This window comes from Salvelinus alpinus, chromosome 16 (assembly GCF_045679555.1).
Source record: "Salvelinus alpinus chromosome 16, SLU_Salpinus.1, whole genome shotgun sequence".
NCBI classification, from domain to species: Eukaryota; Metazoa; Chordata; class Actinopteri; order Salmoniformes; family Salmonidae; genus Salvelinus; species Salvelinus alpinus.
In genome coordinates, this window is record NC_092101.1 from 23,133,710 (window position 1) to 23,160,837 (window position 27,128).

At 42.9% G+C, this 27,128-nt stretch overlaps 1 protein-coding gene across 10 annotated transcripts in view; it reads left to right on the forward strand.

Moving 5' to 3' along the window:
• The first annotated feature begins 493 nt into the window (after window positions 1-493).
• Window positions 494-27,128, forward strand: part of elavl4 (ELAV like neuron-specific RNA binding protein 4) — a 77,108-nt gene continuing 50,473 nt past the window's right edge. Inside the window, exons 1-2 of one of the 10 annotated variants that reach the window (XM_071345416.1) lie at window positions 494-1,032; window positions 1,633-1,764. In XM_071345416.1, coding sequence (XP_071201517.1) covers window positions 985-1,032; window positions 1,633-1,764 — 180 coding nt within the window. In that variant the 5' untranslated portion in view covers window positions 494-984. Of the gene's footprint in view, window positions 1,033-1,632; window positions 1,765-20,515; window positions 20,891-21,924; window positions 22,162-27,128 lie in introns of those variants that run through there. The other 9 variants (XM_071345417.1, XM_071345414.1, XM_071345415.1 and 6 more) reach the window with 9 other exon arrangements.

Below are 27,128 nucleotides of genomic sequence, written 5' to 3' on the forward strand. Positions count from 1 at the left end.
GAAATACATCTACAGGAAATTATATTATGTTGCTCTGTAGTAACACTGGAATTACTGTCATAATTGGGTTGTATAAACATGATTTAACATAGTAACTGTAGTATCCCAAGCCTTAAATCACATACAGTGCAAACCCAAATAATCTGACCCAAGAGAGATGGTACAGGTGACTGTATCACAAATAATATTTCTCACACCAATGTTCATGTTTTATGTGGCTATTTTTTACTTGTCATGCTGAAAAGGAATACACTGAATACACAATAGTATATTTATGGTGGTGTTCCATCATCCTGCTATTAAGTAGTCCTATTGAGATGAGGACTAGGCAGAAAAGGAGAAGGAATGGGCCTGATCCCTGTGTCTCATGTCTTATACACATACAGGAAACCGAGAGAACAGGCAGATGTGGTGGCGTTGCTGTTGTTAGAACAGTCTTCCCACCTTGTGGTAGCAAAGTGAACTGTAGCTGCCTGGATGAGAGCGTGAGCAAGCGAGTTGGGGGGAGAGAGCGACACAGAGAGATGGAATGAGAGAGAGAGGGAGAGAAAGGGCGAGAGAGAGGGAGTTTAAACTAAGAGCTATGTTTTGGGACAAACTAATCTGCTAGAGAGCAGTGTGAGGATCGGAGCGCATTGTGTGAGCGAGTGTGCGGTGGACAGATAAGGGAACAAGCCCGCCAGCCTGACTGCTTGTTTTAATGTGCTGACTGGGGAGATAAAAAAAATATTGACTCTTCAGTCGTGTGCCGAGACCCTGGGCACAAGCGCCACATACACCAGAGGTGTACCAAAAAAGGGGGAAAAGGGGACAAAAATCTGACACTAAACAGATATTATAGAGGATTTTTTTCCCGTTTTTAAATTTATTTATTTTTTATTTTTTTCCTGGGACTGACTCCCATTTCCAGTAGAAAGAGGGAGACAATAACTGAAGGAGAGCCCTTAGAAAATAAGAAAAGGACGAAAAAACATTGACTACAAGATGTTTGAAATCAGCCGAACTCTCAACGCTGCTTTGTTGAGCAATGAGGTAAAGAAATTGGCTTTGTTTCTTCTCACCTCCCCAGTGTATGTGCTGCCTACCATTCTGTGTTGTGTATTATTGTGTGTGTACATTTCTGTGCTCATGGTTTAAGTGTAAAGACGCAGGGTTGATTAATGACCAAAGCTTAGCCTATTAGCCAAGCTCGATGGTTGGTAGTAGAAAAGGATCACTACGCTTCTCACTCATTCTTGCTTGCAGTAACAAATGGGATGCTAGGCGGCTGGCTGTTTTTATGTGACCACTGTTTTATTTCCCCTAATTTACCCAAAGCAAGGTAGCTATCAATGCTAAGCTTGCTTGAGGAATCGCCCATCTTGGGCTCAAAATGTGTGTACGTGCATATGTGTATGAGCGTATGATTGTGTGCTTGTGTGTGGGTGTGTGTGCATATACACACAAGCTTGTGTGTGAGTGCATAGTGTACTGTGATTGCCCTCCTCTTCCCCCCTCTCTCTTCTTTCGTCTCCTCACTCCCGCTATCCTTTGCCATTCTGTTTCTGTCCTTCCTACCTTCCGTTTCTGTTCTTCCTTTCTCTCCCTCTCCCCCTCTCTCTATCTGTGTGTGAGCGTGCACTCTGTGAGCAGCATCTCAAGATGATGGTGCGGTACCCCCAGCTCTCGGGACTAGCCACTGCTGACGGCTCCGTCCCTGAGAGGCTCTCGCCGCTATTTCCCAGGGATCTCCCATCCACCCAGATGGGGTCCAGGTCACTTTTGGTAAGAGGATAGACAGAAATATCTCACTCTTAAAACACTAACAGGAGAAAAAAGACAAAGTGAGAGAGAGCAGTAGAGAATAGATCAATTTAGGAAGATGACTATCCCCAGGAATTGTATTAGCAGCTATTTACATGCTTGTGTGTGCTCAAAAATATCCGCCTACTCTGCATTATTTAACCCTCTGTCAATCAGTCCGTTATCTTGGGAGTAAGAGCGGCAGAGTGAATTTTCAGTGTGTATGAATTCAGTGTAGCAGCCTCACTGTGTGCGTAGTTTGCCAATGCCTGCATCTTTATGTGAATTTTGTATGTGTGTAAGCTTATCTGTTATGCGCATGGACATAGTTACTGCAATATTTATAAACAATTTTTTTTTAAACATTTTTTAAAATCTGAAACAGATCAAATTAGAATATAGAAATGAGTATGTAATATGGCGTCAGGTAATAGTTTTTAATTGAAAAGTGTGGGGTTGGGTACATTACTACATTCACCATATTGACACTCGTAACTGCCAGATGTGATGTGCGGCAACTTAGAAACACAGGGCTACTGCAAGAACAATGAAACCTTGCTACAATTATGAAATACTGTAAAACATAAATGTTATCTTTAATACCTGATGCTCTGTTTGGACAGAATATACAAGTATGGATATAGTGTAGTTCAATAGTTTTACTTTTTCTAACATTTGTTTAGACAGGGTACTGATCTGATTTCTTTATGTAATGAAGATGGTGGCTTTTAGTGGCAACTAAAGTTAAGCCATAACGATATATTAACAGTTAAATTCTGTGCGTAATGAGAAGAGGTAGCAGCAATGTACCTACATTAAGTCTGGTCTTTGAGATAATTTATTCCACCTCCTTATTGTTAGAACGTGAGTCTACAGTATGTGCTGTTTATAATGTAGAGTGTAGTTCAAGGGGAAGAGAGGCATGAGAAAACCCTGACTGGAAAACGTTGAGAGAAAATCCCTTACTTGGTGCATTACATCTACATGAAACTGTGGGTGTCTAATCTGTGACGGGCTCTCATTCGGCTTCCCTTCAAACAGGCTCAGCTTCCCACCCTAGAGCTTTCCTGCATTTAGCAGAAATAGCTGTAATGCTGACAGCATTGAGGTCTGCTGTTGACTGTACACGATTGCAGAGGAAATGTTTGGTCATCCATAAAGACTTAATATTCTTATTCACCTGGCAGAACCGTCTTATTCACTCACAGACTATTTTCGCATACACAGTCATGCTATCTTGCTACCTGTAAAGAATCCCAGTAGTTATACTACTGAGGAAATATAAACTTCAATTGCATATGACAAGTACATTGATGCTGTAATTTCTCTTTCACATATAACAATAGTACCACACAGTGCCATAATTTCTGCTGAAATGAAAATTGAATAGTAGATTGTAATAATAGATAGTGAGGTTATGGCAAGTTATTAAATCAACTCTTACTAGCCTTTTAATTGCAACACGTGAAAGTATTTTGCATTTGGGTTAGCTAAAGAACTTGATGTGGATGTTTGTATTCATTTTAATTATATCTGACTGAGTAGGCAGACAGTTCTAAAGCTATGATCAGAGTAAACGCAGACCCTGTTTCTATGTGATCCCGAAAATGCACAAATACGATGCTACTTCCTGTTAAAATAAATGTGAATACATGAGTTGTATGTAAATCAGAATATATGAGGCGTGTCTGGGATTCTGATTACCCTGGTTAAAACTGACCATCGTTACAATGATTAATGGTACCTTCATTAAGCACAGCTAGATCATTTGCATACATTAGATAAATGTGCTGGAAGATTGTTGAGGCTTTGCTCTTGGAGAGCTGGATTGTTTTATTCTTTTGGTGGATGCAAGGCATAATATTATGATACTAGAGAACAAAATGTTTAGTTCTAGATGTCTGAGCTGTCTTACAGTGTGAGCTGTGTAATACCACTGTATGGCTATGCTTCAGTATGAAATCAAAACAGAAGGATTGACAAAATGAAATCAAAAGCAATAATTAAAGGTTGTTATTATACTGGTATGATACTGAACACCTTCAAATATATTTCAAGGGAATCCAGTATAGCAAAGTAATAAAGAAAAATACATAGCTTGCTAAATGGCTACAGTCTAGAATAATGTCCCTGTAGTCCAGGCAGCCATTTGTCAGGATCTAGGTGAGCTAGAGAACATTGTGTTTAAAAGGATGTCTAACATGTTCTAGAACTCTACTGAGTTTTCTATCAGAACCAATGGATCCAGCCAACATAGACTGGGAGGAGAACATGCCATTCAGAATAGCAGCCATATTGGTTGCTATGAATGGTCTAAGAAAAATCCAAGAACTTCAGCATGGATAGTAGTCAGAGGCAGATATGGGTGAGGAATAAATGAAGATTTCTTAACTGTCTGTTTTGAATGCTGTTCATTTGTGAGCCCCTGATTACTGTCGTCATGCAGCTGTTGTTTTTCATATCGCTGTGCTTTCTTTGGTAACTCCATTCTTCAGTAACAAAAAGGTTAGATTTACCTTAACTCATTTAAGGCATCGTCACAACAAACAGAAGCAAGGCGAGTAGAGGGAATTGTACAGCAGTTGGCAAGGCATATTGGCACCCCATAGATTGTAAGGGTCATCTCTATTTCACAACAATGATTAGCTCTTTCCATCTGCCGCTTCCATCACTTCCTCCTTCCCTGATTGCCGTGTTTCTCTGGTTAATTTACCCCAGGAAATTAGTTAATTTAAGCTCCACAAGCCTGCCTTTGCTGTTACACAAACAGGTGCAATATACAGAGAGGCATGTATCATCTCTGAGAGAGGCAGCACACTGTGCCAAGTAGGTAGAATCACCCGCCTAACTGCGACACAAAATCATATCTCAGATACAAAGGCCATAGATTGATATTGATTAACTTACAGGCGCATCATTTTAGGATTTACTATCGGTGAATAATGAAATTAAGAAATAACCAGGATTTGTTTAATGGTAGATTTGGACCAATATTGAGTGAACTGAACGAAGATCTCAATTCATAACATGTCAATACCAACATGATTCATTGAACCATATGGGTTCACCGGATTTAGATAGTTTTTTAAAAACAGCAGTATGAGTAAGAAAGAGCCAAGACACACAATCACTCAGTGTGTGGTTGTCTGAAAATAAAGGAACGCTTCCTTTATCAGCAGAGGTACCAGAACCTTGCTCAATCATATGTGGCTAGGTTAATGCGATTTGGCAGAGCTCTCTTCAGTTTTAGGAAGAAAAGTGCTATTTCTCCTGCAGGTCAATCAGCGGTCATCTGCATACAGCTGCAGAACTACAGCCCATCTCAAACTGCGGCACAGCTGTTAACTACATATAGGCTGTGGAACATCTTATCATAGATTATTGTAGTGTGTGTCCACAATTTTTATTATTATTTTTTATTTCACCTTTATTTAACCAGGTTGGCCAATTGAGAACAAGTTCTTTTACAACTGCGACCTGGCCAAGATGAAGCAAAGCAGTGCGACAAAAACAACAGAGTTACACATGGGATAAACAAACGTATAGTCAATAACACAATAGAAAACTCTGTATATAGTGTGTGCAAATGAAGTAAGAAGGTAAGGCAATAAATAGGCCAATAAGGGCGAAGTAATTACAATTTAGAAATTTACACTGAAGTGATATGTGCAGATGAGGATGTGCAAGTAGAAATACTGGTGTGCAAAACAGCAGAAAAACAAAAACAAATATGGGGATGAGGTAGGTAGTTGGTTGGATAGGCTATTTACAGATGGGCTGTGTACAGCTGCAGCGATCGCTTAAAGTTAGTGAGGGAGATATAAGTCTCCAACTTCAGTGATTTTTGCAATTCGTTCCAGTCATTCCAGAGAACTGGAAGGAAAGGCGGCCAAAGGAGGTGTTGGCTTTTGGGATGACCAGTGAAACATACCAGTGGAACTCGTGCTACGGGTGGGTGCTGTTATGGTGACCAGTGAGCTGAGATAAGGCGGGGCTTTACCTAGCAAAGACTCAGAGATGACCTGGAGCCAGTGGGTTTGGCGACGAATATGTAGCGAGGACCAGCCAACGAGAGCATACAGGTCGCAGTGGTGGGTAGTTTATTGAGGCTATTTTGTAAATGACATCGCCGAAGTCAAGGATCGGTAGGATAGTCAGTTTTACGAGGGTATGTTTGGCAGCATGAGTGAAGGAGGCTTTGTTGCGAAATAGGAAGCCGATTCTAGATTTAACTTTGGATTGGAGATGCTTAATGTGAGTCTGGAATGAGAGTTTACAGTCTAGCCAGACACCTAGGTATTTATAGTTGTCCACATATTCTAAGTCAGAACCGAACAATAAGGCTGTTAGAGAATATGCTGAGCTACTTGAATAGTTACATGCTTACTACATGCTAATTACGCCCATAAAGAAACTAACTGTTGGGTCAGGTGGCCTGTGTGGTATAGGGTATGCTTTGGCAGCTTCTTGTAAAGAACCCAGTAACTGTCCAATGAATGCCAATCACACTGATCGTGTCAAGTCAATGCCATCATAATTGATTTCTGAGCCGGCTGTGGTAGCTACTGTACTGTGTTCCTGCGTGGCAGGCAGGGCCGGGAGGGCAGGCTGGCAGTGCCACACTGAGAGGGGACCAGTGCTGCAAGGGGGGCCTGGTGAGCAGCAGCTGAGCCAGTGTCCCGCTGGGAGCCGTCACCGCTGAGTGGAGCAGGTGTCTCCAGCCAGGCAAAAAGCTTCCCTAAGCCAGAGGGGAGGCAGGGCCGACCACAGCACTGTGTGCCCCGCAGAGGACAGGTGGCCCACTCTCTCTCTCGCCCTCTCTCTTTACTGCTTCACAGTGCCTCCTCCAGGGGCTGTCTTTTAATACCCAGCAACCCTATTGTGTAACTTGTCCTCCGAGTACATTTAAGTGTGATCACATTAGCATGTTTTGCTAGCAATGTCACTGTCCATGGTGCTGAAGGTCCAGATAGATATACAGGGAGAGGTGGTTGTCATCCATAACACTTAGCAGAAGGGTCAGCTTTCTGAATACAGGTAGCCTGACCTGGAAGTAAGTCTGTGATTTCACCCGTAGAGAAGTGTTTGAAGACTAGAGAAACACAGAATACAATTATGATGATAGTTTGAAAACCATGACTTTGAGAACAGAAATTGTAGTTTGACTGTTATGTCAGAATGCTTAACAACTTACAATAGTTTGAAACCACAAACTTTAATAGCAAACATTACTGCTTTTTCCTCTTACAACCCCCAAGAGCAGTTATATTGTGTTGATTAAACCGACATTTCATTTTAGAGCCACTTTTATTTACCGGCATGCTTACTGTCGCCATTGTTTCATATCTAATCACAGTTATTTCACGGCTGTTAACAGAGTAATTAGAAAAGGAACAACGTTGAAAAGTTTGGAGAGAAAAAATGGAATGGTGTTGTCTTTATTGCCTGAGAGCGAGGTTTACTCTCATCTGTGTACACACAGTAATGAATGTTACTGTTAATTAGAGTGGAACGGTGAAAGGGTATTGGGGAAAACAGACACAGCTTTATGCCAATCCCAGTCAACTGTTTCCGTACACTCAGTTCCAGCAGCATAAACATGGGCCACACTACCAACTATAACAAAGGAGGCATTACCCAGCTTGAGCCCTACTGACCAGTGTAGTTTACTATTGTAATCTCTCTTAGCTGACTGGGCTCAAAATCCCAAAACACAACACAAGAAGTGGGGTGGAATGGGGACACCCACGACCTGCGGATTCCATCTTTCATAAAAATAACAATGACGCTCTAGTCAAGATTATCTCCTCACAAAAGACACATTCTACCTTTTCAAGACATACAATCGAAGTGTCTATATTAGAAAAAAATGCCTTTTAATTTTATTCAAAATTGCATTGCACATTATGATGCATAAGAATATAAAACAAAAAAATGGCAGTCAAATGGGTGCACCTGCTATTCAAGAGCAAATCAGTATCGGGCCTCCATCTTAAGAGTAGAGATTCAAGAATGCTATAGCTCACAGCTTACTGACTGTTGGTGAAGTGATAAATGTAGCCAACACCTGAGCAATAGGCTGTGGCTGAATCTTGACATAGTTTTTTAGCACATCCCTTTTATTGATTTACTAATTGTTTGGGAGCTACAGAGTGACTGCTGCGGTCATGAATAAATTATATGTGCCTGACGTGTACATTACTGAGGAAGACCTGCGAGGCCAGGCATTACTTCCTTAGACACATAGCGGTTCTCTTCACAGCCCTGGGAAAGCATCATCCCTACTAGTTTTCCAAGCCATTAATAATTCATCCTTTCTAACAGCAGCATTCAGGTTTAAATGTGTTACCATGGAGTCTTCCTAGAACATCAGTGACAAGACTCTAAAATAACCCAATTTAAAGCAGGAGAAAATCGTATTTATGTATGGTAATTATTCCTTAAGGTATTCTTCTCTGCTGCGCTCTCCATTCTCCATTTCTTTACTCTCCTTATCTCGTTCTCTATCCTCCTGAGAAAGAGTGTGCGCGCGTGTGTGGGATGGGTGGGGGGGCTTGTTTTTTCAGAGCAGTGTTTCCCAACTCTAGTCCACGAGGCAGGTTGACGTTTATTGTCATGAGTCTTGCCCTGGAGGAAGAACGGAGCGGTTTCAGCTGGATGGGCCAGCTACAAAATAAAAAATGTATGAAAACAAAAAATGTGCTTTTTGATCTTAATTGAAGGTTAGGGTTAGGCATAAGGGTTAGCAGTGTGGTTAGGGTTGGGTTTAACATCAGATTTTATGACTTTGTGGCTATGCCAGCTAGAGCTGCCTCCAGTACATGAGTAATCTCAATAAATGGCAACCTGCGTCCTCAAGTGTTCCCCCAACACCACACACTTTTGTTGTAGCCACAGAAAAACACACCTGATTCAGAGGGCTGTATTCATTCCTTTCAAAGCTACAGTGTAGAAACACAACATAATTTATTACTGCATTGCATTTTATCAAACATAGGTCTACGCCTATCTAAACAAGGGGTTTTCTTGTTTAATAAAACACAGCTACTACAACACACAAGGTGAAGCTATTCGACAAGGATATATGCTGTTAAATTAAAATACTGCAGAGTTAGGCTAGCATTGTGCACTCGCTTTCCTACTAGCATCATAAGGAGGAGCAGTAAACCATGAAGTGACATTTAGAAAGATGAAATGTGCAGCGTGGGCATGTTAGAAGGGCTCCAGTGCTCTGAGGCAGGCAGGCAGCACAGCGAAGGGCTGGGGCCAGGCAGCAGAATGATTCCCCGCTCTGAGGGGAGGTTCTGATTAAAGCCCCAGCCAGATGGACGCAGTGGTCACCCCCAGAGCGTGGAGGTACCCCGACTGGGATCAAACACAGAGCAGGCCGCCCCACAGCCAACCACTACAACACCATGACAGCACTCGCCACACACAATGGCAACACAGATGCCAATAACGATGAGGGGCAACACTGGTAATGACAAGGGGAGAAGGCAACGTGTCGTTGCAGTTGAATGTCATTTATCAAGCGGCAACACCTCTGTAATCCAAATGGACTGTAATCCAAGGTCTCCTGCTGTGATTGCACCATCCGAGCCAGAATACATGTCAACCATGCAAACCCCCCTGTGCAATTCTACAGCCCTCTCATTTCAGTTAAAGGTTATAGGGGCCTAAGTCCTTGCTCCCAAACAATTTTTTGGAAGTATATACTTGAGATGTAGGCTACCTTGCTGTGGTTATCAAAGGTCCATTGGCGTGGCCACTGCTTTTTGTAATAACTACCACCGCTACTGAATTGTAATAAATGTCTTACTACCTGCATTTTGTGACGTGGCCATCTCTCCATATACAGTATGTGGTTTTCTCCCATCACATTCTGTTCCACAGACAGAAATATCTTAGGCAGGTAGACAAGCCATGTCACTTCTTAAGTCTAAAAGCTCCAGCTACACTGAACAAAAATATAAACGCAACATGTAAAGTGTTGGTCTCATGTTTCATGAGCTGAAATAAAATATCCCAGACATTTTCAACCCACACAAAAACGTATTTCTCTCACATTTTGTGTACATTTGTTAACATCCCTGTTAGTGAGCATTTCTCCTTTGCCAAGACAATCCATCCACCTGACAAGTGTGGCATATCAAGAAGCTGATTAAACAGTATGATCATTACACAGATGCACCTTGTCCTGGGGACAATAAAAGGCCACTCTAAAATGTGCAGTTTTGTCACACAATACAATGCCACAGATGTCTCAAGTGTGCAATTGGCATGCTGACTGCAGGAATGTCCACCAGAGCTGTTTCCAAAGAATTGAATGGTCATTTCTCTACCATAAACAATGTTATTTTTTATAGTGCGCCATGACGGCGGTGGGGTTATGGTATGGGCAGGCATAAACTATGGACAACAAACACAATTGCATTTTAATCGATGGCAATTTGAATGCACAAAAATACAGTGAGAATGAATGTCTTGTTGAGAAGTTTCTCTTAGGTGGTGATATGAGTATGAGTTGAAATGGACGTGATTCATGTCCAATGGCAGGGAAAGATAGGTATTTACCGAAGAAAAGTTTCTCAAGCAGTTTTAGGAGATGAGTAAGGATTTGTCTGTCGTCTTAAACATCAAAGATAACAGAAGCCAGTCCCGACAGCTAAATGCAGATTTGTAATTGATGCCTGATGTCTCGGAGTAAGCAATGCTGAGTTTGTCACACTGTATCGAGACAAAAGGTCTGACCCCAATTTGTTGATTTGTTATGGGTGCAGACTGGACTTAAGCCAGGTAAGTGATGATAATCAATGTGAGTTGCACGGCCAGGTGCAGCCAACACTTCGATACAGGAAGTAAATGGATTCTTCAAGGGAAATCAAAAAGAGCTACGTAAACTCCTGTATACTGAGGAGAAGACAAACCTGGGTGTCATTAAAAATAATCAGCTAATTTATGAGGAACGTACTGTACTGGGATTTTTCCATGACAGGCCCAGTTCCATGGAAGGTGCATGATGAACAGAATGTTTTTGAGGTCTATGCCAAATCAGGTATAAATGGGCTAGAAAAGCAGGCAGGGGAGGACACTTTCAATCCGGTTAGTGTCCCTCGTAGGAAATGTCACAGCACGGGCTGGAAGAGGCGAGGCCTCCTGTTAGCAAAGCTGAGGATCTAACTACAGGCCCAGTGTGACATGCTAATTAATCAAGGACTGTTGACCTTTCACTGACCTGGTTTTCTGGTGGTCATTCAAACAGCATTGTGAAAGTCACCATTTCATTACAGATCCGTTTTTTATTCTTTAAAATCAAAGGGAATTTCGGATTTATTCTTAAAAATATATAAATGAGTGATATTTTAAGATATGGATGAATCCATGGATGAATGTAACAAATTCTGAAATCTATTTTGTTTATTCAAAGTACATGTATGGCATTAAGCAGTGAGGGTTAGTTACATGTATGGCATTAAGCACAGAGGGTTAGTTACATATGTGGCATTAAGCACAGAGGGTTAGTTACATGTATGGCATTAAGCACAGAGGGTTAGTTACATGTATGGCATTGAGCACAGAGGGTTAGTACATGTATGGCATTAAGCACAGAGGGTTAGTTACATGTATGGCATTGCGCACAGAGGGTTAGTTACATGTATGGCATTAAGCACAGAGGGTTAGTTACATGTATGGCATTAAGCACAGAGGGTTAGTTACATGTATGGCATTAAGCACAGAGGGTTAGTTACATGTATGGCATTAAGCACAGAGGGTTAGTTACATGTATGGCATTAAGCACAGAGGGTTAGTTACATGTATGGCGTTGAGCACAGAGGGTTAGTTACATGTATGGCATTAAGCACAGAGGGTTAGTTACATGTATGGCGTTGAGCACAGAGGGTTAGTTACATGTATGGCATTAAGCACAGAGGGTTAGTTACATGTATGGCGTTGAGCACAGAGGGTTAGTTACATGTATGGCATTAAGCACAGAGGGTTAGTTACATGTATGGCGTTGAGCACAGAGGGTTAGTTACATGTATGGCATTAAGCACAGAGGGTTAGTTACATGTATGGCATTAAGCACAGAGGGTTAGTTATATGTATGGCGTTGAGCACAGAGGGTTAGTTACATGTATGGCATTAAGCACAGAGGGTTAGTTACATGTATGGCATTAAGCACAGAGGGTTAGTACATGTATGAGCATGACATATTGAAACTTCTTACAATGTTAACAGTTCTTGACACATTTCAGGTGACACCTAAACTTTGCTACCTTTTAAAATAAACCTGTAATTATTCAGAGTGAAATATGAGTCAAACACACTGGATCTAACAGTTAGATTGCTTTGACTTAAATGAAGTTGACACTATAAGACTGTCTGCTGCATGCCTAAACTGATTTCATACTAACTACATACAGAAGAGATATCTTACAATGTTGCTATTCTAACTGCAAAAATCAAGTGTACAGTATGTGAGAGAGAGAGCACGTGTGTGCGTGCATGTGTAGTCAGCAGTAAAAATTATAAAGATCATTGGTTGAAACTCAAGTCAGCATTGAGGACCGATCTCTTTTTGCATCAGCAGAAAAAAGTATTCACTGGATGTTAATCCGTGGAGCAGTTTTGAGTGGGAGGGGTTTAGGGTGAGTAGGGAGGACAGGAGAGAGCAGGCGGAGTTCATGACAATTAGCCAGATGCTGGTCTCAAAATTAGCAGGCTTTCAGCAAAGGCAGGAGCCATTCTGGTGGGGCACTATAATTAGGGCTACAGCAATCGGTGTGTCATGTCGGAGGTACTTTGGGAACAAAGGGTGTGAGAGAGAGCGTCTGGGCATGTCCAGGCAGAGACAATCAATGAGACGGGCTTTACATTGCTGACTGCACCGTTGGCAATCCTCCTGGGTTAGGGCCAGTAAAGCTTTCCACTTTAAAAAAATGGAAGCATAAACAAAAAACAAAAAAACATTCCAGAATAGTCTAAATACATTAGCCTGTACAGTACATAAGCCTTAAGCTGAATTCACAATTATTTTTATGCAACATCTTACAGAATCCCCAAAACTAAATTAGACAAATTTGATAGATTGTACCTTCCTTATATCTGTCACGCAAACACATACAGGGCTGTGATGATTATGTAATTTTGAGTAACAATGAATTGTCAAGCAAATAGTCACGGTTATTGTCATACATTTTATTTGAAAATGTTTTGAGCTCGTAATATATCATAATGGATATTTGAAAATGATCTATGACACACCTAATGAATACAATACAGCTTTGGTGACACCCGTCTCAAAAGCGAAAGGTTTTGACCCCTTGGAACTTTTGGAAATAAAGCTTCTCCTCCTGACCATTACATTCTGCTCCTATAATGACCAACTTTATCCCCTTCATGTAAAAATGAAAAACTGCTATTGGGTAAACGATATGCACTTGAAAATAAAGTATAATTATTGTTATAACGGTTATTTTCCTGTCACGTTCGCTGGAATAAATATCGGACCAAGGCGCAGCAGATGTTGAGTTCCACATAATTTAATGAATGAAGTGAAACTTAGCAAAGACAAAAACAAATAAACAATAAACTAACAACGAACCATGACTACAGAGATGCTACGTGCACTAACTCAAAACAATATCTCATAAACACAGGTGGGAAAAACAGCTACTTAAATATGATCCCCAATTAGAGACAACAATTACCAGCTGCCTCTAATTGGGAATCACACAAATCACCAACATAGAAAATAAACTAGAACACCACATAGAAATAAATAAACTAGATCACCCCCAGTCACGTCCTGACCCACTTCACCATAGAGAAACAATGGCTCTCTATGGTCAGGGCGTGACAGTACCCCCCCCCCCCCCAAAGGTGCGGACTCCGGCAGCAAAACCTGAAACCAAATAGGGAGGGTAGGGGGGGTGATTAGTGTCGGTGGCGGCTCTAGTGCGGGACGAAGTACCCACTCATCCAGCGGATCCTCCAGCATCGGGGGCGGCTCTGGTGTGGGACGAAGAACCCGCTCAACTCGCGGATCCACCATCTTTGGTGGTGGCTCTGGTGCGGGCCGAAGAACCTGCTCATCCCGCGGATCCAGCCATGGACCCAGGCTGAACACTGTGCCTAGACTGGATCTCGATGCCGAGGAAGGCTCCTGCCATGGAGCGGGACTGGACGCCGTGTCTGGACTGGGCATCGGCGCAGAGGAGAGCTCCTGTCATGGAGCTGGACTGGACGCCGTTTTAGGACTGGGCATCGGCGCATGGGAAGGCTCCCGCCATGGAGCGGGACTGGACGCTGTGCCTGGACTGGGCACCAACACAGAAGAAGACTGACCTTGGAGCTGGACTGGACGCCGTGCTCAGACCGTTGACCGTCGCAGGAGGTTCCGGACCTTGGACCGTCGTTGGAGGTTCCTGACTGGGAACCGTCGCCGGAAGCTCTGGACTGGGAACCGTCGCCGGAAGCTCTGGACTGGGAACCGTCGCCGGAAGCTCTGGACTGGGAACCGCCGCCGGAAGCTCTGGACTGGGAACCGTTGCCGGAAGCTCTGGACTGGGAACCGTCGCCGGAAACTCTGGACTGGGGATCGTCGCAGGAAGCCTGGTGCGTGGGACCGGCACTGGTTGTACCGGACTGGTGACACGCACCTCAGGGCGAGCGCGAGGAGCAGGCACAGGACGCACCGGACTGGGAAGGCGCACTGGAGGCCTAGTGCGTGGAGCCGGGACAGGTGGCGCCAGACTGGTGACACGCACTTCAGAGCGAGTGCGGGGAGCAGGCAAAGGACGTACCTGACTGGGAAGGCGTACTTGAAGGAGAGTGTGAGGAGCAGGCACAGGATGTACCGGACTGGGGACACGCACTTCAGGGAGAGTGCGAGGAACAGGCACAGGACACACCAGACTGGGGACACGCACTTCAGGGAGAGTGCGAGGAGGAGACACATGACGTACCAGACTGGAGAGGTTCACTTGAGGCCAGAAGCGTGGAACCGGCACAGGTTGCACCAGACTGCTAAACGGATCCTCTGGTCGGATGTTGAGCAGAACACACTTGCACAACATCTCTCTCATCTCACTCTCTCCCAACTTCGCCATTGCCTCCCTGACAGTCTCTGGCTCTTCCCTCTGCTCAGTCGCCAGCTCCCTGTGCCCCCTCCCCAAAAAACTTGGGGTTGTCCTTGGGCTTTCTGTAGCCGCGAACCCTGTCGTCGTTGCTGTCCTCCATTATCTCTTTCCGATGTCCAGAAATCCTTCACCTGGTGAACACGCTGCTTGGTCCTGTTTTGATGGAATATTCTGTCACGTTGGCTGGAATAAATATCGGACCAAGGCGCAGCGGATGTTGAGTTCCACATTTAATGAATGAAGTTAAACTTAGCAAAGACAAAAACAAATAAACAATAAACTAACAACGAACCGTGACTACAGAGATGCTACGTGCACTAACTCAAAACAATATCTCATAAACACAGGTGGGAAAAACAGCTACTTAAATATGATCCCCAATTAGAGACAATGACTATCAGCTGCCTCTAATTGGGATTCATACAAATCACCAACATAGAAAATAAACTAGAACACCACATAGAAATAAATAAACTAGATCACCCCCAGTCACGCATGACATCAGGGCGTGGCATTTCCTTAGTTCACGGTTATTGTTAATCATTGTCGGTTACATGATTATATGATTATTGTGCCAGCCCTACACACATACATAGTGTATATAAAGAGTCAAAGCCCAAGGGAGGTAAACCTTCCTGCCCAGCAACTCCAGTGACTAGATCTGAAATCTCCCAGCATGGGTGGCATCCTATTTAGAATCTCTCAAACAGCTCACTCCATCTGTCTTCAGGCAGCCAACCTCCCCCATCTGACAACACCGGAAAGAGCAATATGTAGCACTGCTTTAAGACCCCATTCACTCTCATCCATCACATTCTACAGTATTTATTAAAACAACGTAAGAAAATAATTTGGTGGAACAAAGCAATTACAATAGAGGATATTAAGGATATTTTAAATATTTTGAGTTATTGAGGATGTCGTGCATAGATAAGAATCTTCTTCCTGGAGCGCCGTTACTGCGTACCTATTATTTCAATAGTTAAAGTTCTCTGTCATCAAAAATAAAAATGATTGTTTTTCATCTGTGTTATGTTCTGATATTTACAGCCAAGAATTAAAAGGTGGCAATAAAAGCATGGTGCCAGAAAGAATATTAAAGTCAGTGAGGCAGAGAATTATTTCCCAAGCTTGCACAGAATGCAATGAATTCTAAAAGGTCAAGTCGGAAGAATAAAAGCGATAGAAAACCTAGTCTAGTATTAATTGCAGGTTTCTAGACTGAGAAGCATTGCACCAGAAAACTCCTGAAACAAATAGGCAGTTGGTATGTGATATTGTGCCTGGCAGTAAGGGATAGCGGAAGATACCACACATAATACAATTACTCCAGCAAACACATCCATTCGGGAAACACCCGAGTCCTGTTGATTCCTAATTGAGGGTGGCAAGGCTTTAGCCGTAGCTTTAATTAATGCTCATTAGTATTTCAAGCACATTGTTGTGCATGGCATTAGTACTCAGTGAGGTAGAGGGGCCAGAGGTGCAGTGGGGAGATTGGAGAGCTTCAAAGCTCTTCCTAGCAGTTTCTCAATGTGGGGAAATTATGTGCCCTGTGAAAGTTGACCAACGTTATTGGCCTCTTCTCATTGTCACTATGCATGTAAATACTGTATATGGATATTATACAGTATACTACTACTGTACATGTACAAATATACATACAGTGCATACATATTACGTGCAGATATAGTATGTATAGCATGCATTCATAAAGAAAACACATACATTGTCTACTTTACATATTGAGAAATGAACATTTGAGTCATTCCAAGCCCATGTCCACACCAAAAAACTCCTGAAAATGTTTTGGGCATATTATGGATTAGGCTAACAGTGCTGCAGCGTTTTGTTGGCTGTCAAGAGCTCTGTGTGATTTGCCATCAGCGCTCGTTCAGCTGGAGATTGGTGAACTCAGCCAGAGGTTAATGGACTTACTCAAGTTAGTCTGCCTGCCATGAGAGCCACCTCCTCCTAATTGAATAAAAGAGGACTAGCTAGATGTCTGGAATAAAACAATGTACTGTACTGACGCAGTGTTGAACAATGGATAAAATAGCCCTACTGCTGCCTAACACACAGGCAAATGCTGTAACAAAACATTGGGCAGTAACAAAACAACCACACAGCAAAGTGTAATATATTGTGCCATGTCAACTAAATGAATTAGCGTATGCAGGTGCTTGCTCTCCTTGTCGCTGAGTCTGGGGCCAGCTAGGGTAAATCTGGTATTTTATGGCCTCTCTGGTCACTGCAGCTCTCATACCAAAAGCTATTCTAATCAAATCAGACTATCCCCAAGAGGATGTGGCTGCTAGATTAAGGTAGATGAGGTATAGAACATACTGTATACAATATGCATTGTTATTGTATCTAGAATACTGTATAAAATATGCATTGTTATTTTATCATTGTAAAATCTAGTTATGAATTATTGTGTGGCCTACATCAAATCGTAGCTGTGTGTTGGAGGCCACATTGAATACATTTATGGAGGCATTCTCATAATGCAAAGGTGGCATTACTGAAGTTTATGTTTGAGATGTGGCATGTACTGTAGTTAACTTGTGCAGGGTAGGATTGACAGGACTGCAGTAGTACAGGGATTCAAATGTTCAGGCTGCTGCACAGACACTATGGAGGCTCTAGTCTAGAGCGGTCCGGTTACATTGTTTTTGAGAAAAAATGTTAACTCTCAAATATGTCATTGTTGCAATAGTTTGTGAGTAGGCAACATATAATCATGTTAAATCATTTTATATTGCGCTAATTTTCCTAATGTGGACAGTTTGTGTTACTACCTCACACTGGCCCAAAGGCCGGCAGATGGTGATGTTGAGTGGTTTCATCTTACCGTCCAAAGGGAATGCATGCAGCTGGCTATACACTCGTATCCCCCACGGACCAGTTCGTACATAAAACATTCTCCATTCAGGCTGCAAAGGCTTCGATTTCCTCCTGAACTAGATTTAATGGCGACAAGGTGGGGAAAATATGAATACATTCTTTATGAAACACCATTTTCCACCACCATGCTAGAGTGACTAATGATGGAGAGGCTATACGGACACACCTGGTGCCCAAATTGCTGACGTATGTCACACAGCGAGAGTAGAGTGGAGACGAACGGATTTGGTTTAGTCAGTAATTTGTCCTGATGAGCCCTTCCCAGCTAGCTAGTTAATAGATGTGGCTAGAAACTTCAGCGAGAATTAGACACTTGTCTGTCGAAGTTGGGACTTTCTGTCTCAAACGTTTGCCCCTTATTCAATTTGTTTCAGCGTGATATCGATAACACTGATTCATCAAAAAAAGTGTATATATACACAGAACAAAAATATAAACGCAACAATTTAAAGGATTTTACTGAATTACAGTTCATATAAGGAAATCAGTCAATTGAAATAGATTGATTATGCCCTAATCTATGAATTTCACATGACTGGACAGGGGTGCAGCCATGTGAGAGCATAGGCCCACCCACTGGGGAGCCAGGCCCAGCCAATCAGAATGAGTTTTTCCTCACAAGAGGCCTTTATTACAGACAGAAATACACTATATATACAAAAATATGTGGACAACCTTCAAATTTGTGGATTCAGCTATTTCAGCCACATCTGTTGCTGACAGGTGTATAAAATCGAGCACAGTCATGCAATCTCCATAGACACACATTGGCAGTAGAATGGCCTTACTGAAGAGCTCAGACTTTCAACGTGGCACCGTCATAGGATGCCACCTTTCCAACAAATCAGTTTGTCACATTTCAGCCCTGCTAGAGCTGCCCCGGTCAACTGTAAGTGCTGTTATTGTGAAGAGGAAACGTCTAAGAGCAACAACGACTCAGCCGCGAAGTGGTAGGCCACACAAGCTCACAGAACCGGACCACCGAGTGCTGAAGTGCCTAGCGCATAAAAATTGTCTGTCCTCGGTTGCAACACTCACTACCGAGTTCCAAACTGCCTCTGGAAGCAACGTCAGCACACAAACTGTTTGTCGAGCTTCATGAAATGTGTTTCCATGGCCGAGCAGCCACACACAAGCCTTAGATCATCATGTGCTAAGCGTCGGCTGGAGTGGTGTAAAGCTCGCCACCATTGGAATCTGGAGCAGTGGAAATGCGTTCTCTGGGGTGATTAATCACGCTTCACCATCTGGAAGTCAGACTAATGAATCGGGGTTTGGCTGATGCCAGGAGAACGCTACCTGCCCGAATGCACAGTGCCAACTGTAAAGTTTGGTGGATGAGAAATAATGGTCTGGGGCTATTTTTCATGGTTCGAGCTTGGACCCTTAATTCCAGTTCAGAAATCTTAATGCTACAGCATACAATGACATCTGTGCTTCCAAATTTGTGGCAACAGTTTGGCCCTTTCCTGTTTCAGCATGACAATGACCCTGTGCACAAAGCGAGGTCCATACAGAAATGGTTTGTTGAGATCGGTGTGGAACAACCTGACTGGCCTGGACAGAGCCCTGACCTCGACCCCATCAAACACCTTTTGGGTGAACTGGAACGCCGACTGCGAGCCAGGCCTAGTTGCTCAACATCAGTTTCCGACCTCACTAATGCTCTTGTGGCTGAATGGAAGCAAGTCCCCGCAGCAATGTTCCAACATCTAGGGGAAAGCCTTCCCAGAAGAGTGGAAGCTGTTACAGCTGCAAAGGGGGACAAACTCCATATCAATGCCCATGATTTTTGGAATGAGATGTTCGACGTGCAGGTGTCCACATACATTTGATCATGTAGTGTACTCCTGTTTCAGCATATTGGTTATTCATTTGGACACTTTAAAACTGTGTTTTTACATTGGGCTATTTATCAAAATGTATTGTCAACAGGAAGCAACTACAGCATTATTTTCAACTTCAGTTTTAGGAATACAAATGTAACTTTCAACATTAATTTCCGATGGTATTGTACTTAAATCAGGTAAAAACTGCTGAATGAGTCCAAAATCGTGCTGTGATTTATTTATTTGGGTGATATAGCAGAAATCACCTAAACGGGTTGGCCCTGCCTAGTGGTAGGCTTATAGGTATGGGATGTGATGCATCCCCTACCCAGGTACAAAAGTCCTCCCACCAGAGCACTACAACCACAGAGCTGTAATTATTGATGGTGCTTGCGTGCAGCTGTGAAGGGAGGCACATGTGGTTGAAGCTCACAGAAAAGACAGGAGGGAGCAGGGGGTATAGAGTGGCGAGCCGGGGCAAGGCTGTAACATGAACAAAATCATCAACATCAAAAGGGCAGATATACTACTGTGTAATGCCATGCAGAGGAACGATTACGCTACTGTACTTCTCTATACAATGTTTATGGTGCTAGGTCTCCATCCATGTAGGCTACAAAACCTCATCGCACCATCGCACCGTTCCTCGCTCCATGTTACAACTGCCAATTAACTTCTCTCCCTTCGCTTGGAGGTGAGATGAATGGTGAGATGAATACTGTAGATGTTGTAGTGCGTAATATAAATAGCATCTTACGTCGGTACCATCGCCCCCCGTAGTTCCCTGCTGCTCCGTCTATAGCCCTCCTCCAACACTCTCCTCCACTAGCGCACCACCCCTTCCCCGCTCTATCGCAGCCAATGAGATTCTAAACCATACAGACTGAATAACCCATAAATGGTTTGAAGGAAAAGGGTTGCTTGCATTAGCTGTTTCCTTTCAGTGAAGACTTACCCTTTTAGTTTTGTTTTATTTTTTGGGACCGTTTCTTTTCTCCGACGCTCCCGAAGAGATTTCCACCCACGGCTCGCCTCTGACACTGCACACACAGCAGGCTCACGTTCATCCACTCACACGCGCCTTCTTTATCCGATTGTCATTGGGACCACGCGCGCCCAGCACTAGGATCGACTCCTTTAGCAACCGATTTTCTTTATCCACACGAAGACTAAATAATTGCTGCCCTCCTTTCACTTTATCCTCCTCAACCTGAAACAAGAATGGTCATGGTGAGTAGGGAACAATTTGTTTATCCTATGCTAAGGCATCTGTCTTATAAGCTATATCTATCTTATTATTTGTCTACATTTAATGAACTGCTTTGAGTCACCGTCATCATTGCACCTCTGCAGCAGTAGCCTAGCCAGGTGATACACTTCCGTATGGGGTTTGTGTTTGAATCCGTAGTGAGCCTATCCCAATTTTTTGGGGCGCTTTGTTGTTTCTAGATGTGTCGCTCCTGCAGGTGTGTGTGTGTGTGTGTGTGTGAGATTTACAGTTTGACGTGAGTATAGAATACAACTTTATTGTCCATCCAGGATGGACATTTTTCTTTGGATTTACCTTATATTAAAACGATCACACACATACATTCTCACATCACACACTTCTAAAAGTCAGACCGTTATATTGCATACACTAAAAACAGAGGACACTGATACATTCATTCACTCACAATGCACTGTTAAAATAGATAGCTATATGCATATCAATAGTAGCCTGTGTTAACTAATAACTAAGCCAGCCTTGGGTTAACAGCCTATTTTTTTTTTAAATAACTGCAACTTAAAATTAGGCTATATAACATTTGTATTTTGAATTTGTTTTAGCAATATCTAATGATATGTTTCATGAATTGTAAATGACATACGTTTTAACTGGATTCCCATCCTTATTTGAATAAGATACATGCAACAAATATGAGCACATATGAATGTATACAAACTAGCGTAGTGTATATTTGTAGACTTAATCATGCATGCAGTAATAGCTAATTTATATACATAGTGCTGTTCAGGCATCCTATTACCATAGTGCCTGAGGGTGCAATCACTCTTTGTGCTCACTCAAGCAAAGACCTTAGCAGCGATTGATTGCTTTGCTGGTACCAAAAAGCTTTTCTTTGCCAAGCGCTCCTTGCATCTGTGAGGCTACCAGAGTGAATGTGTTAACTTTGTGGAGGAGTGGGCTGGAAAGACAGGCGCAGGAGCCAGTGAGAATGCTGCAGCACACGCTTCCAGAAAGAGGGGAGCTCTGACCTCACAGATGAGGAGGAGACCGGGGAGGGGGCTGCAGCCCAGAGCTCACGTTGAAGCCTTTTACATTCTCACCAAGCCGCTCTGGAAGAAGGGAATGCCTGCTTTCACAATCCGCCTACTGTCTGACCATCACAGAGAGAGAAAGCAAGAGAGAGAGCTCCAAGTGAGGGGGAAATTTGCTCAGGCGCTGGGGAGAGAAAACAGCTGCCGGCTCACAAATGGAGTGGAATGGGTTTAAAATGGTAAGGAGGCTGCAGCCTGCCAGCTGCTTGTTGTGTCCTTGCATCCATCCGACAGCCTGCAGCAGTAGCACCATGCCTCACTCAGTGTGCCTTCCTTCCCTAACAGTTAATGTGGTGTTATTCATCCAGTTTTGGGAGAAGGCGATGGGTATAGTCATTGCTATGAGAGGAAAAGCATGGAGGCGAGGGGCAGTGGAGAGGTTTCGGGGATCGACACCCATTTTACGACCAAGAAGTGGTGCGTGAATCTCCTGTCCTCCCTGTAGGTTTGCCCAATCGTAAACTATTCATGTTACCTGTGCACAGCAAACGTAAAGTACATTGTTTTATCTGATATTTTGCCTGCATGATATTGTTCATGATGTTGTTCATTGTAAATAGTTGATTGTACTTTTGTAGGTTTGGTATATTCATGTTTTATAGTGCACATTTTTGGTAGGTTATATTTTTGTAATGTTTGACAGTGTATGTACTGTAGGCCTACAGTTGTGAATAGCGTTTGTGAATGTGTAGTGTATCAGAGGGAGATAGGTTTATGTAGAAATAGAGTGTGTGTGTGTGTGTGTGTGTGTGTGTGTGTGTGTGTGTGTGTGTGTGTGTGTGTGTGTGTGTGTGTGTGTGTGTGTGTGTGTGTGTGTGTGTGTGTGTGTGTGTGTGAGTGTCTGTAATATGCATGCCTGCATTGGTGTACATTTCCCCTCACTTAGACAGGTTTTTAAAGAATCGCCTGTGCCTCCTCTGATTCTGCCTCTGACACTGCTGGTAGCGCTTGTCTGTGCTGCATGGTGGATGTTTGTGCATCCATTGTTGACAAAGGGCTCAGAGTCACTTCCTCCCCGGGCTGTCCCCCGGCTGGTGGGAGGCAGTGCCTGCCAGGGACTCAGTTTAACTCTGATCCATCCACAACAACAACATACAGCCAAGTGGCAGGGCTGACTAACCAAATCAACAAACAAATATTTTTGTAAAACCTTTCTGCATTCACAGAGGCTGTTTTCCCTGACTTCTACATTTCCATAGACATATCAAACATTATTTTACTGTATGCTGTTAATAATAAGCTGAATAAAATGTTCAAATGGCATTATACTGCTTTTAAAATGTTGCCCCTGTCACAAAGGGAATTTGCCAGCTTCCATATTAGCATCTTGAATGTGGGAAGCATTATTCATTTTTCGAAGAGAATATTTGATAGTTTGTGTGTGGGCTTTTCCGTGCAATCAAAATGCTAATTGAAAAGAAAGCAATTCCCAACCATGGTGACACCGATAGCACCCTGTCTCCCTGACTGCTCTCTGTAGCGTAGTGATGGAGGGACATGCCAGTAACTCCGTGCTAAAAGAGGGAGGCGGGGGCGTTGGGAGTGTTAGAAGGAGGGGGGGGAGATATCTAACGTTAGTGTTTACGGTGTGGAACTGAGCGCGCTCCTCATCGAGCAGCACCCTGCTGTCTGTCAGTGGGGCTCTAACACTGGGCAGTGTCACCACACTTCTACTGCCCTCCATTAGAGTTACAACACTCAGGGTGCAATCTTTACTATCCAGCACCAAGGTTATATATCAATGCTAATAAGTAGAGATACTCAGATTAATATAAAGTAGGGGTTTGTGAGCAGCTGGATGGTATGCCACAGACTGGTGTGGGTAAAGGAGGGGGCTGCTGACCTCAGTGGGAGAACTGGGGGTGAGTAAAGAGCTGTGGATGGTGTGGTTCAGAAGGTGGGAGAGTTTGCACTTGACGGTGCTAACACGCATAACAGTGGAGTGTCAACGGGGCTCTCAGATTCTCACAGTTGGACAGGGAGTGAGAGAGGGTAAAGAGACAAATAAGAATCATATTTTATAAGATCAGGTTGTGTTCTCTTTGCTTAGGCTACCATTGTTGTGAAGAGAAGTCATTCTAAAACGGAGTATTGCCTCAAACAGCGATAGGATCTATAGGTGAGGCAAGGTCCTCCTGGAAGAATACAATTATTTATTTATACCTGAATCAAGTAATGGTGAAGGAGGTATAAGTATGGGTGTAAGAACAGTATTAAAGCTAGTAGAGGTTCTGCTGAACAACCGTGGTGGTGGTTTGTGGTGATTAAATTAGCTTGCTCCGCCTTAGATTCTGTGCCCTTGAGAGTAGTGCTCTTGAGAATAGTGTACTCAAATCAAACATGTAAAGGTAAAGTTCAGCTTGCTGAGTGCTGTTTCCATCCATCCAATCAGGTATGAAATATCATGGTTACATTTTTATACATGTAACAATGGGATGTATTTGAAAGGATTACATGATAGTTGCATGATAAACAGTAACATATTGGCTGCAATATAATACTGAATAGGAAATAAACAGGTAAAACATAGTTTTTTCTCATGGATGTCTTGTAGTTAATGTATTGTATCCTATGCTGTGCAGATGCAGTTGTTCATAATAGAGTTGAAAAGAAGTACATCTGACAAGTGTCCAGATGTAGATAGACAAATGAGAGCTGGATTAACTAGTAGACAAATTAAGAGAGGAGTGAGGCTGACTAAAATGGACAGTGGAATACTTTGCCATTACTCAACAGGGCAGTTTACTTCTAACCATCTGTAATCAGTGCATAATATCAATATTCAGTACCATCCCTATCATAGAGGCATCTAACCATTAATTACAGAAATATAACTGACCACATGCCTCGCCCTTAGATCTGAATCAATCTGTAGAACCGTTGAATAGCCAGATGTGGACAAATAAACACCCCGCAGCTCTCCAATGTTTTGTGTGAGATGTGATCTTGTTGTTGCTGTTGACATGCTACCGTGCCTAAGAGAGGACTTGGACTGTCTCCAGTCCCTGAGCAGTGTGGGTAATTATTCACATGCAACTCCCAGCAGAAATGCCACATGGTCATGTTGGTGTCCTCTCAATCATCTATCTCCTGCCTGCTTCCAGTCAGGCATAGTCACTAACATGGCAGTATCTTAATCAAAGTGGTGATTTGTTAAATAATTGCATGTTTTGATTATTTATGCCCTGAAGGGGGATCTATAGTAATTCATTTGGATTGAGATTTAAAGCAGGATGATAAATCACATATAGTAGAACATTTGCTTTGTAAAGTAGATTCACATTTTAATTTCAAACTTACGCCATAAATGTCTCTCGTTTATAATTGATTCAAAAAAGCTTTTTGTTTTATTGATAACACTATGCATTTCAATGAATTGGAAAGCAAGGAAATTATAACACAGTTGAATCCCATAAGCATTAATAAGTCTCCCTATAAATGTTTTGGTGTTATCAATATTACTAATGTAAGCAAGAAAAACACTCATTTTCAACATAACTTAGCCTATACTCAGACAAAAACAGTAGGGACTAATGAGCTAATGCCCATTTGAATAAGCCGCTCTGAACCATTGTCTCAAATATATGGCTTTGTTATTAAATATTCCTTTTGTGTGAAGACTAAACATACATGAATATCAACAAAACGGTTTAGTTAAAAATGTAATAGGCCTCCACAGTGATATATTTGGTTTATTTATTTTAATTTCCCCTTTAGAAAGGAGAGATGAAGGAATTCAGCTGTGAGGGGGAACTGACTTCACAAATACAAGCCTAATTCCTTTGGCGGAAATTGAAAGTACCACAGACAGACAATAATCAGCTACAAATTCTTAGCGCAAACAACCCGGTAGCAAACACAGGGTCATGCTCTTGTTGTTTGTTGCTCCTGCTTTTCTGAGTAAATATACTAAAGGAAAGTAAGGAAATAGATAGATATTAATATATCCTCTCTATATCTCTGTTCATTCAAAGATGGAAGTAGAATGCTGACTTCCATATTTCTACTCTTCTCTTTCTTCATCCTCCTCTGTATTCTGTGTGTTTTAGTATTCATACATACTTTTGGATTTGAGTGGCAGTTACTCCTGAGACTGTGCCCAAACCGCACACTCCTCTGATCTACATTTTGCATCCCAGGAAAAGGAGAAACGAAAGCAGCAGCAGCAGTAGGCTTGGTATCGTTAGCAGTTGCTCCGACTCGTTGTTCAACGTTGCCAAGTAAAGTGGCCAGTTACTGTGATGATAAAGGACGTTTCAAGGTCATCCCTCCAACAGGGGATTTTCTTCACAGCCTGGAAGGCATCAAACATTTATATTTCTGTTGCCAGATTAATTATACATTTAACATACAACATAACAACATGCAACAAAATGGCACTGCTGGTTGGATTACAAACAGACACATTAGGCCTATCGCTTCCCTACATCTTTACACACAGTCTGCACCATCAAATCCTAGTACTGTAAATATAAACAGGGGGAAATATTCTGTTTCTACTTGCTGTAGGTCAAGAGAAAGAAAGGGGAGGAGGATTAAGAATGAGATGGAAGGAGGAAGGAAGTACATTTCCTAGTCAGATCTACCCACAGACCCGTAGCGGACAGGGTACCCACAGACCCGTAGAGGACAGGGTACCCACAGACCCGTAGAGGACAGGGTACCCACAGACCCGTAGAGGACAGGGTACCCACAGACCCGTAGAGGACAGGGTACCCACAGACCCGTAGCGGACAGGGTACCCACAGACCCGTAGAGGACAGGGTATCCACAGACCCGTAGAGGACAGGGTACCCACAGACCCGTAGAGGACAGGGTACCCACAGACCCGTAGAGGACAGGGTACCCACAGACCCGTAGAGGACAGGGTACCCACAGACCCGTAGAGGACAGGGTACCCACAGACCCGTAGAGGACAGGGTACCCACAGACCCGTAGAGGACAGGGTACCCACAGACCCGTAGAGGACAGGGTACCCACAGACAAGGGGTCAGGATGGTGGAGCTGACAGAAGCTTCCTCAATCCCTATTGAGAACATAAAAGCGTTACTGCCTAAAAGTATATGGTTCATACCTTTATCTTTCTATCGCTGTCAAAAGCTGAGGCAAGCATGAGGGCGATGAGATTTGATCACTAGGTCGTTCC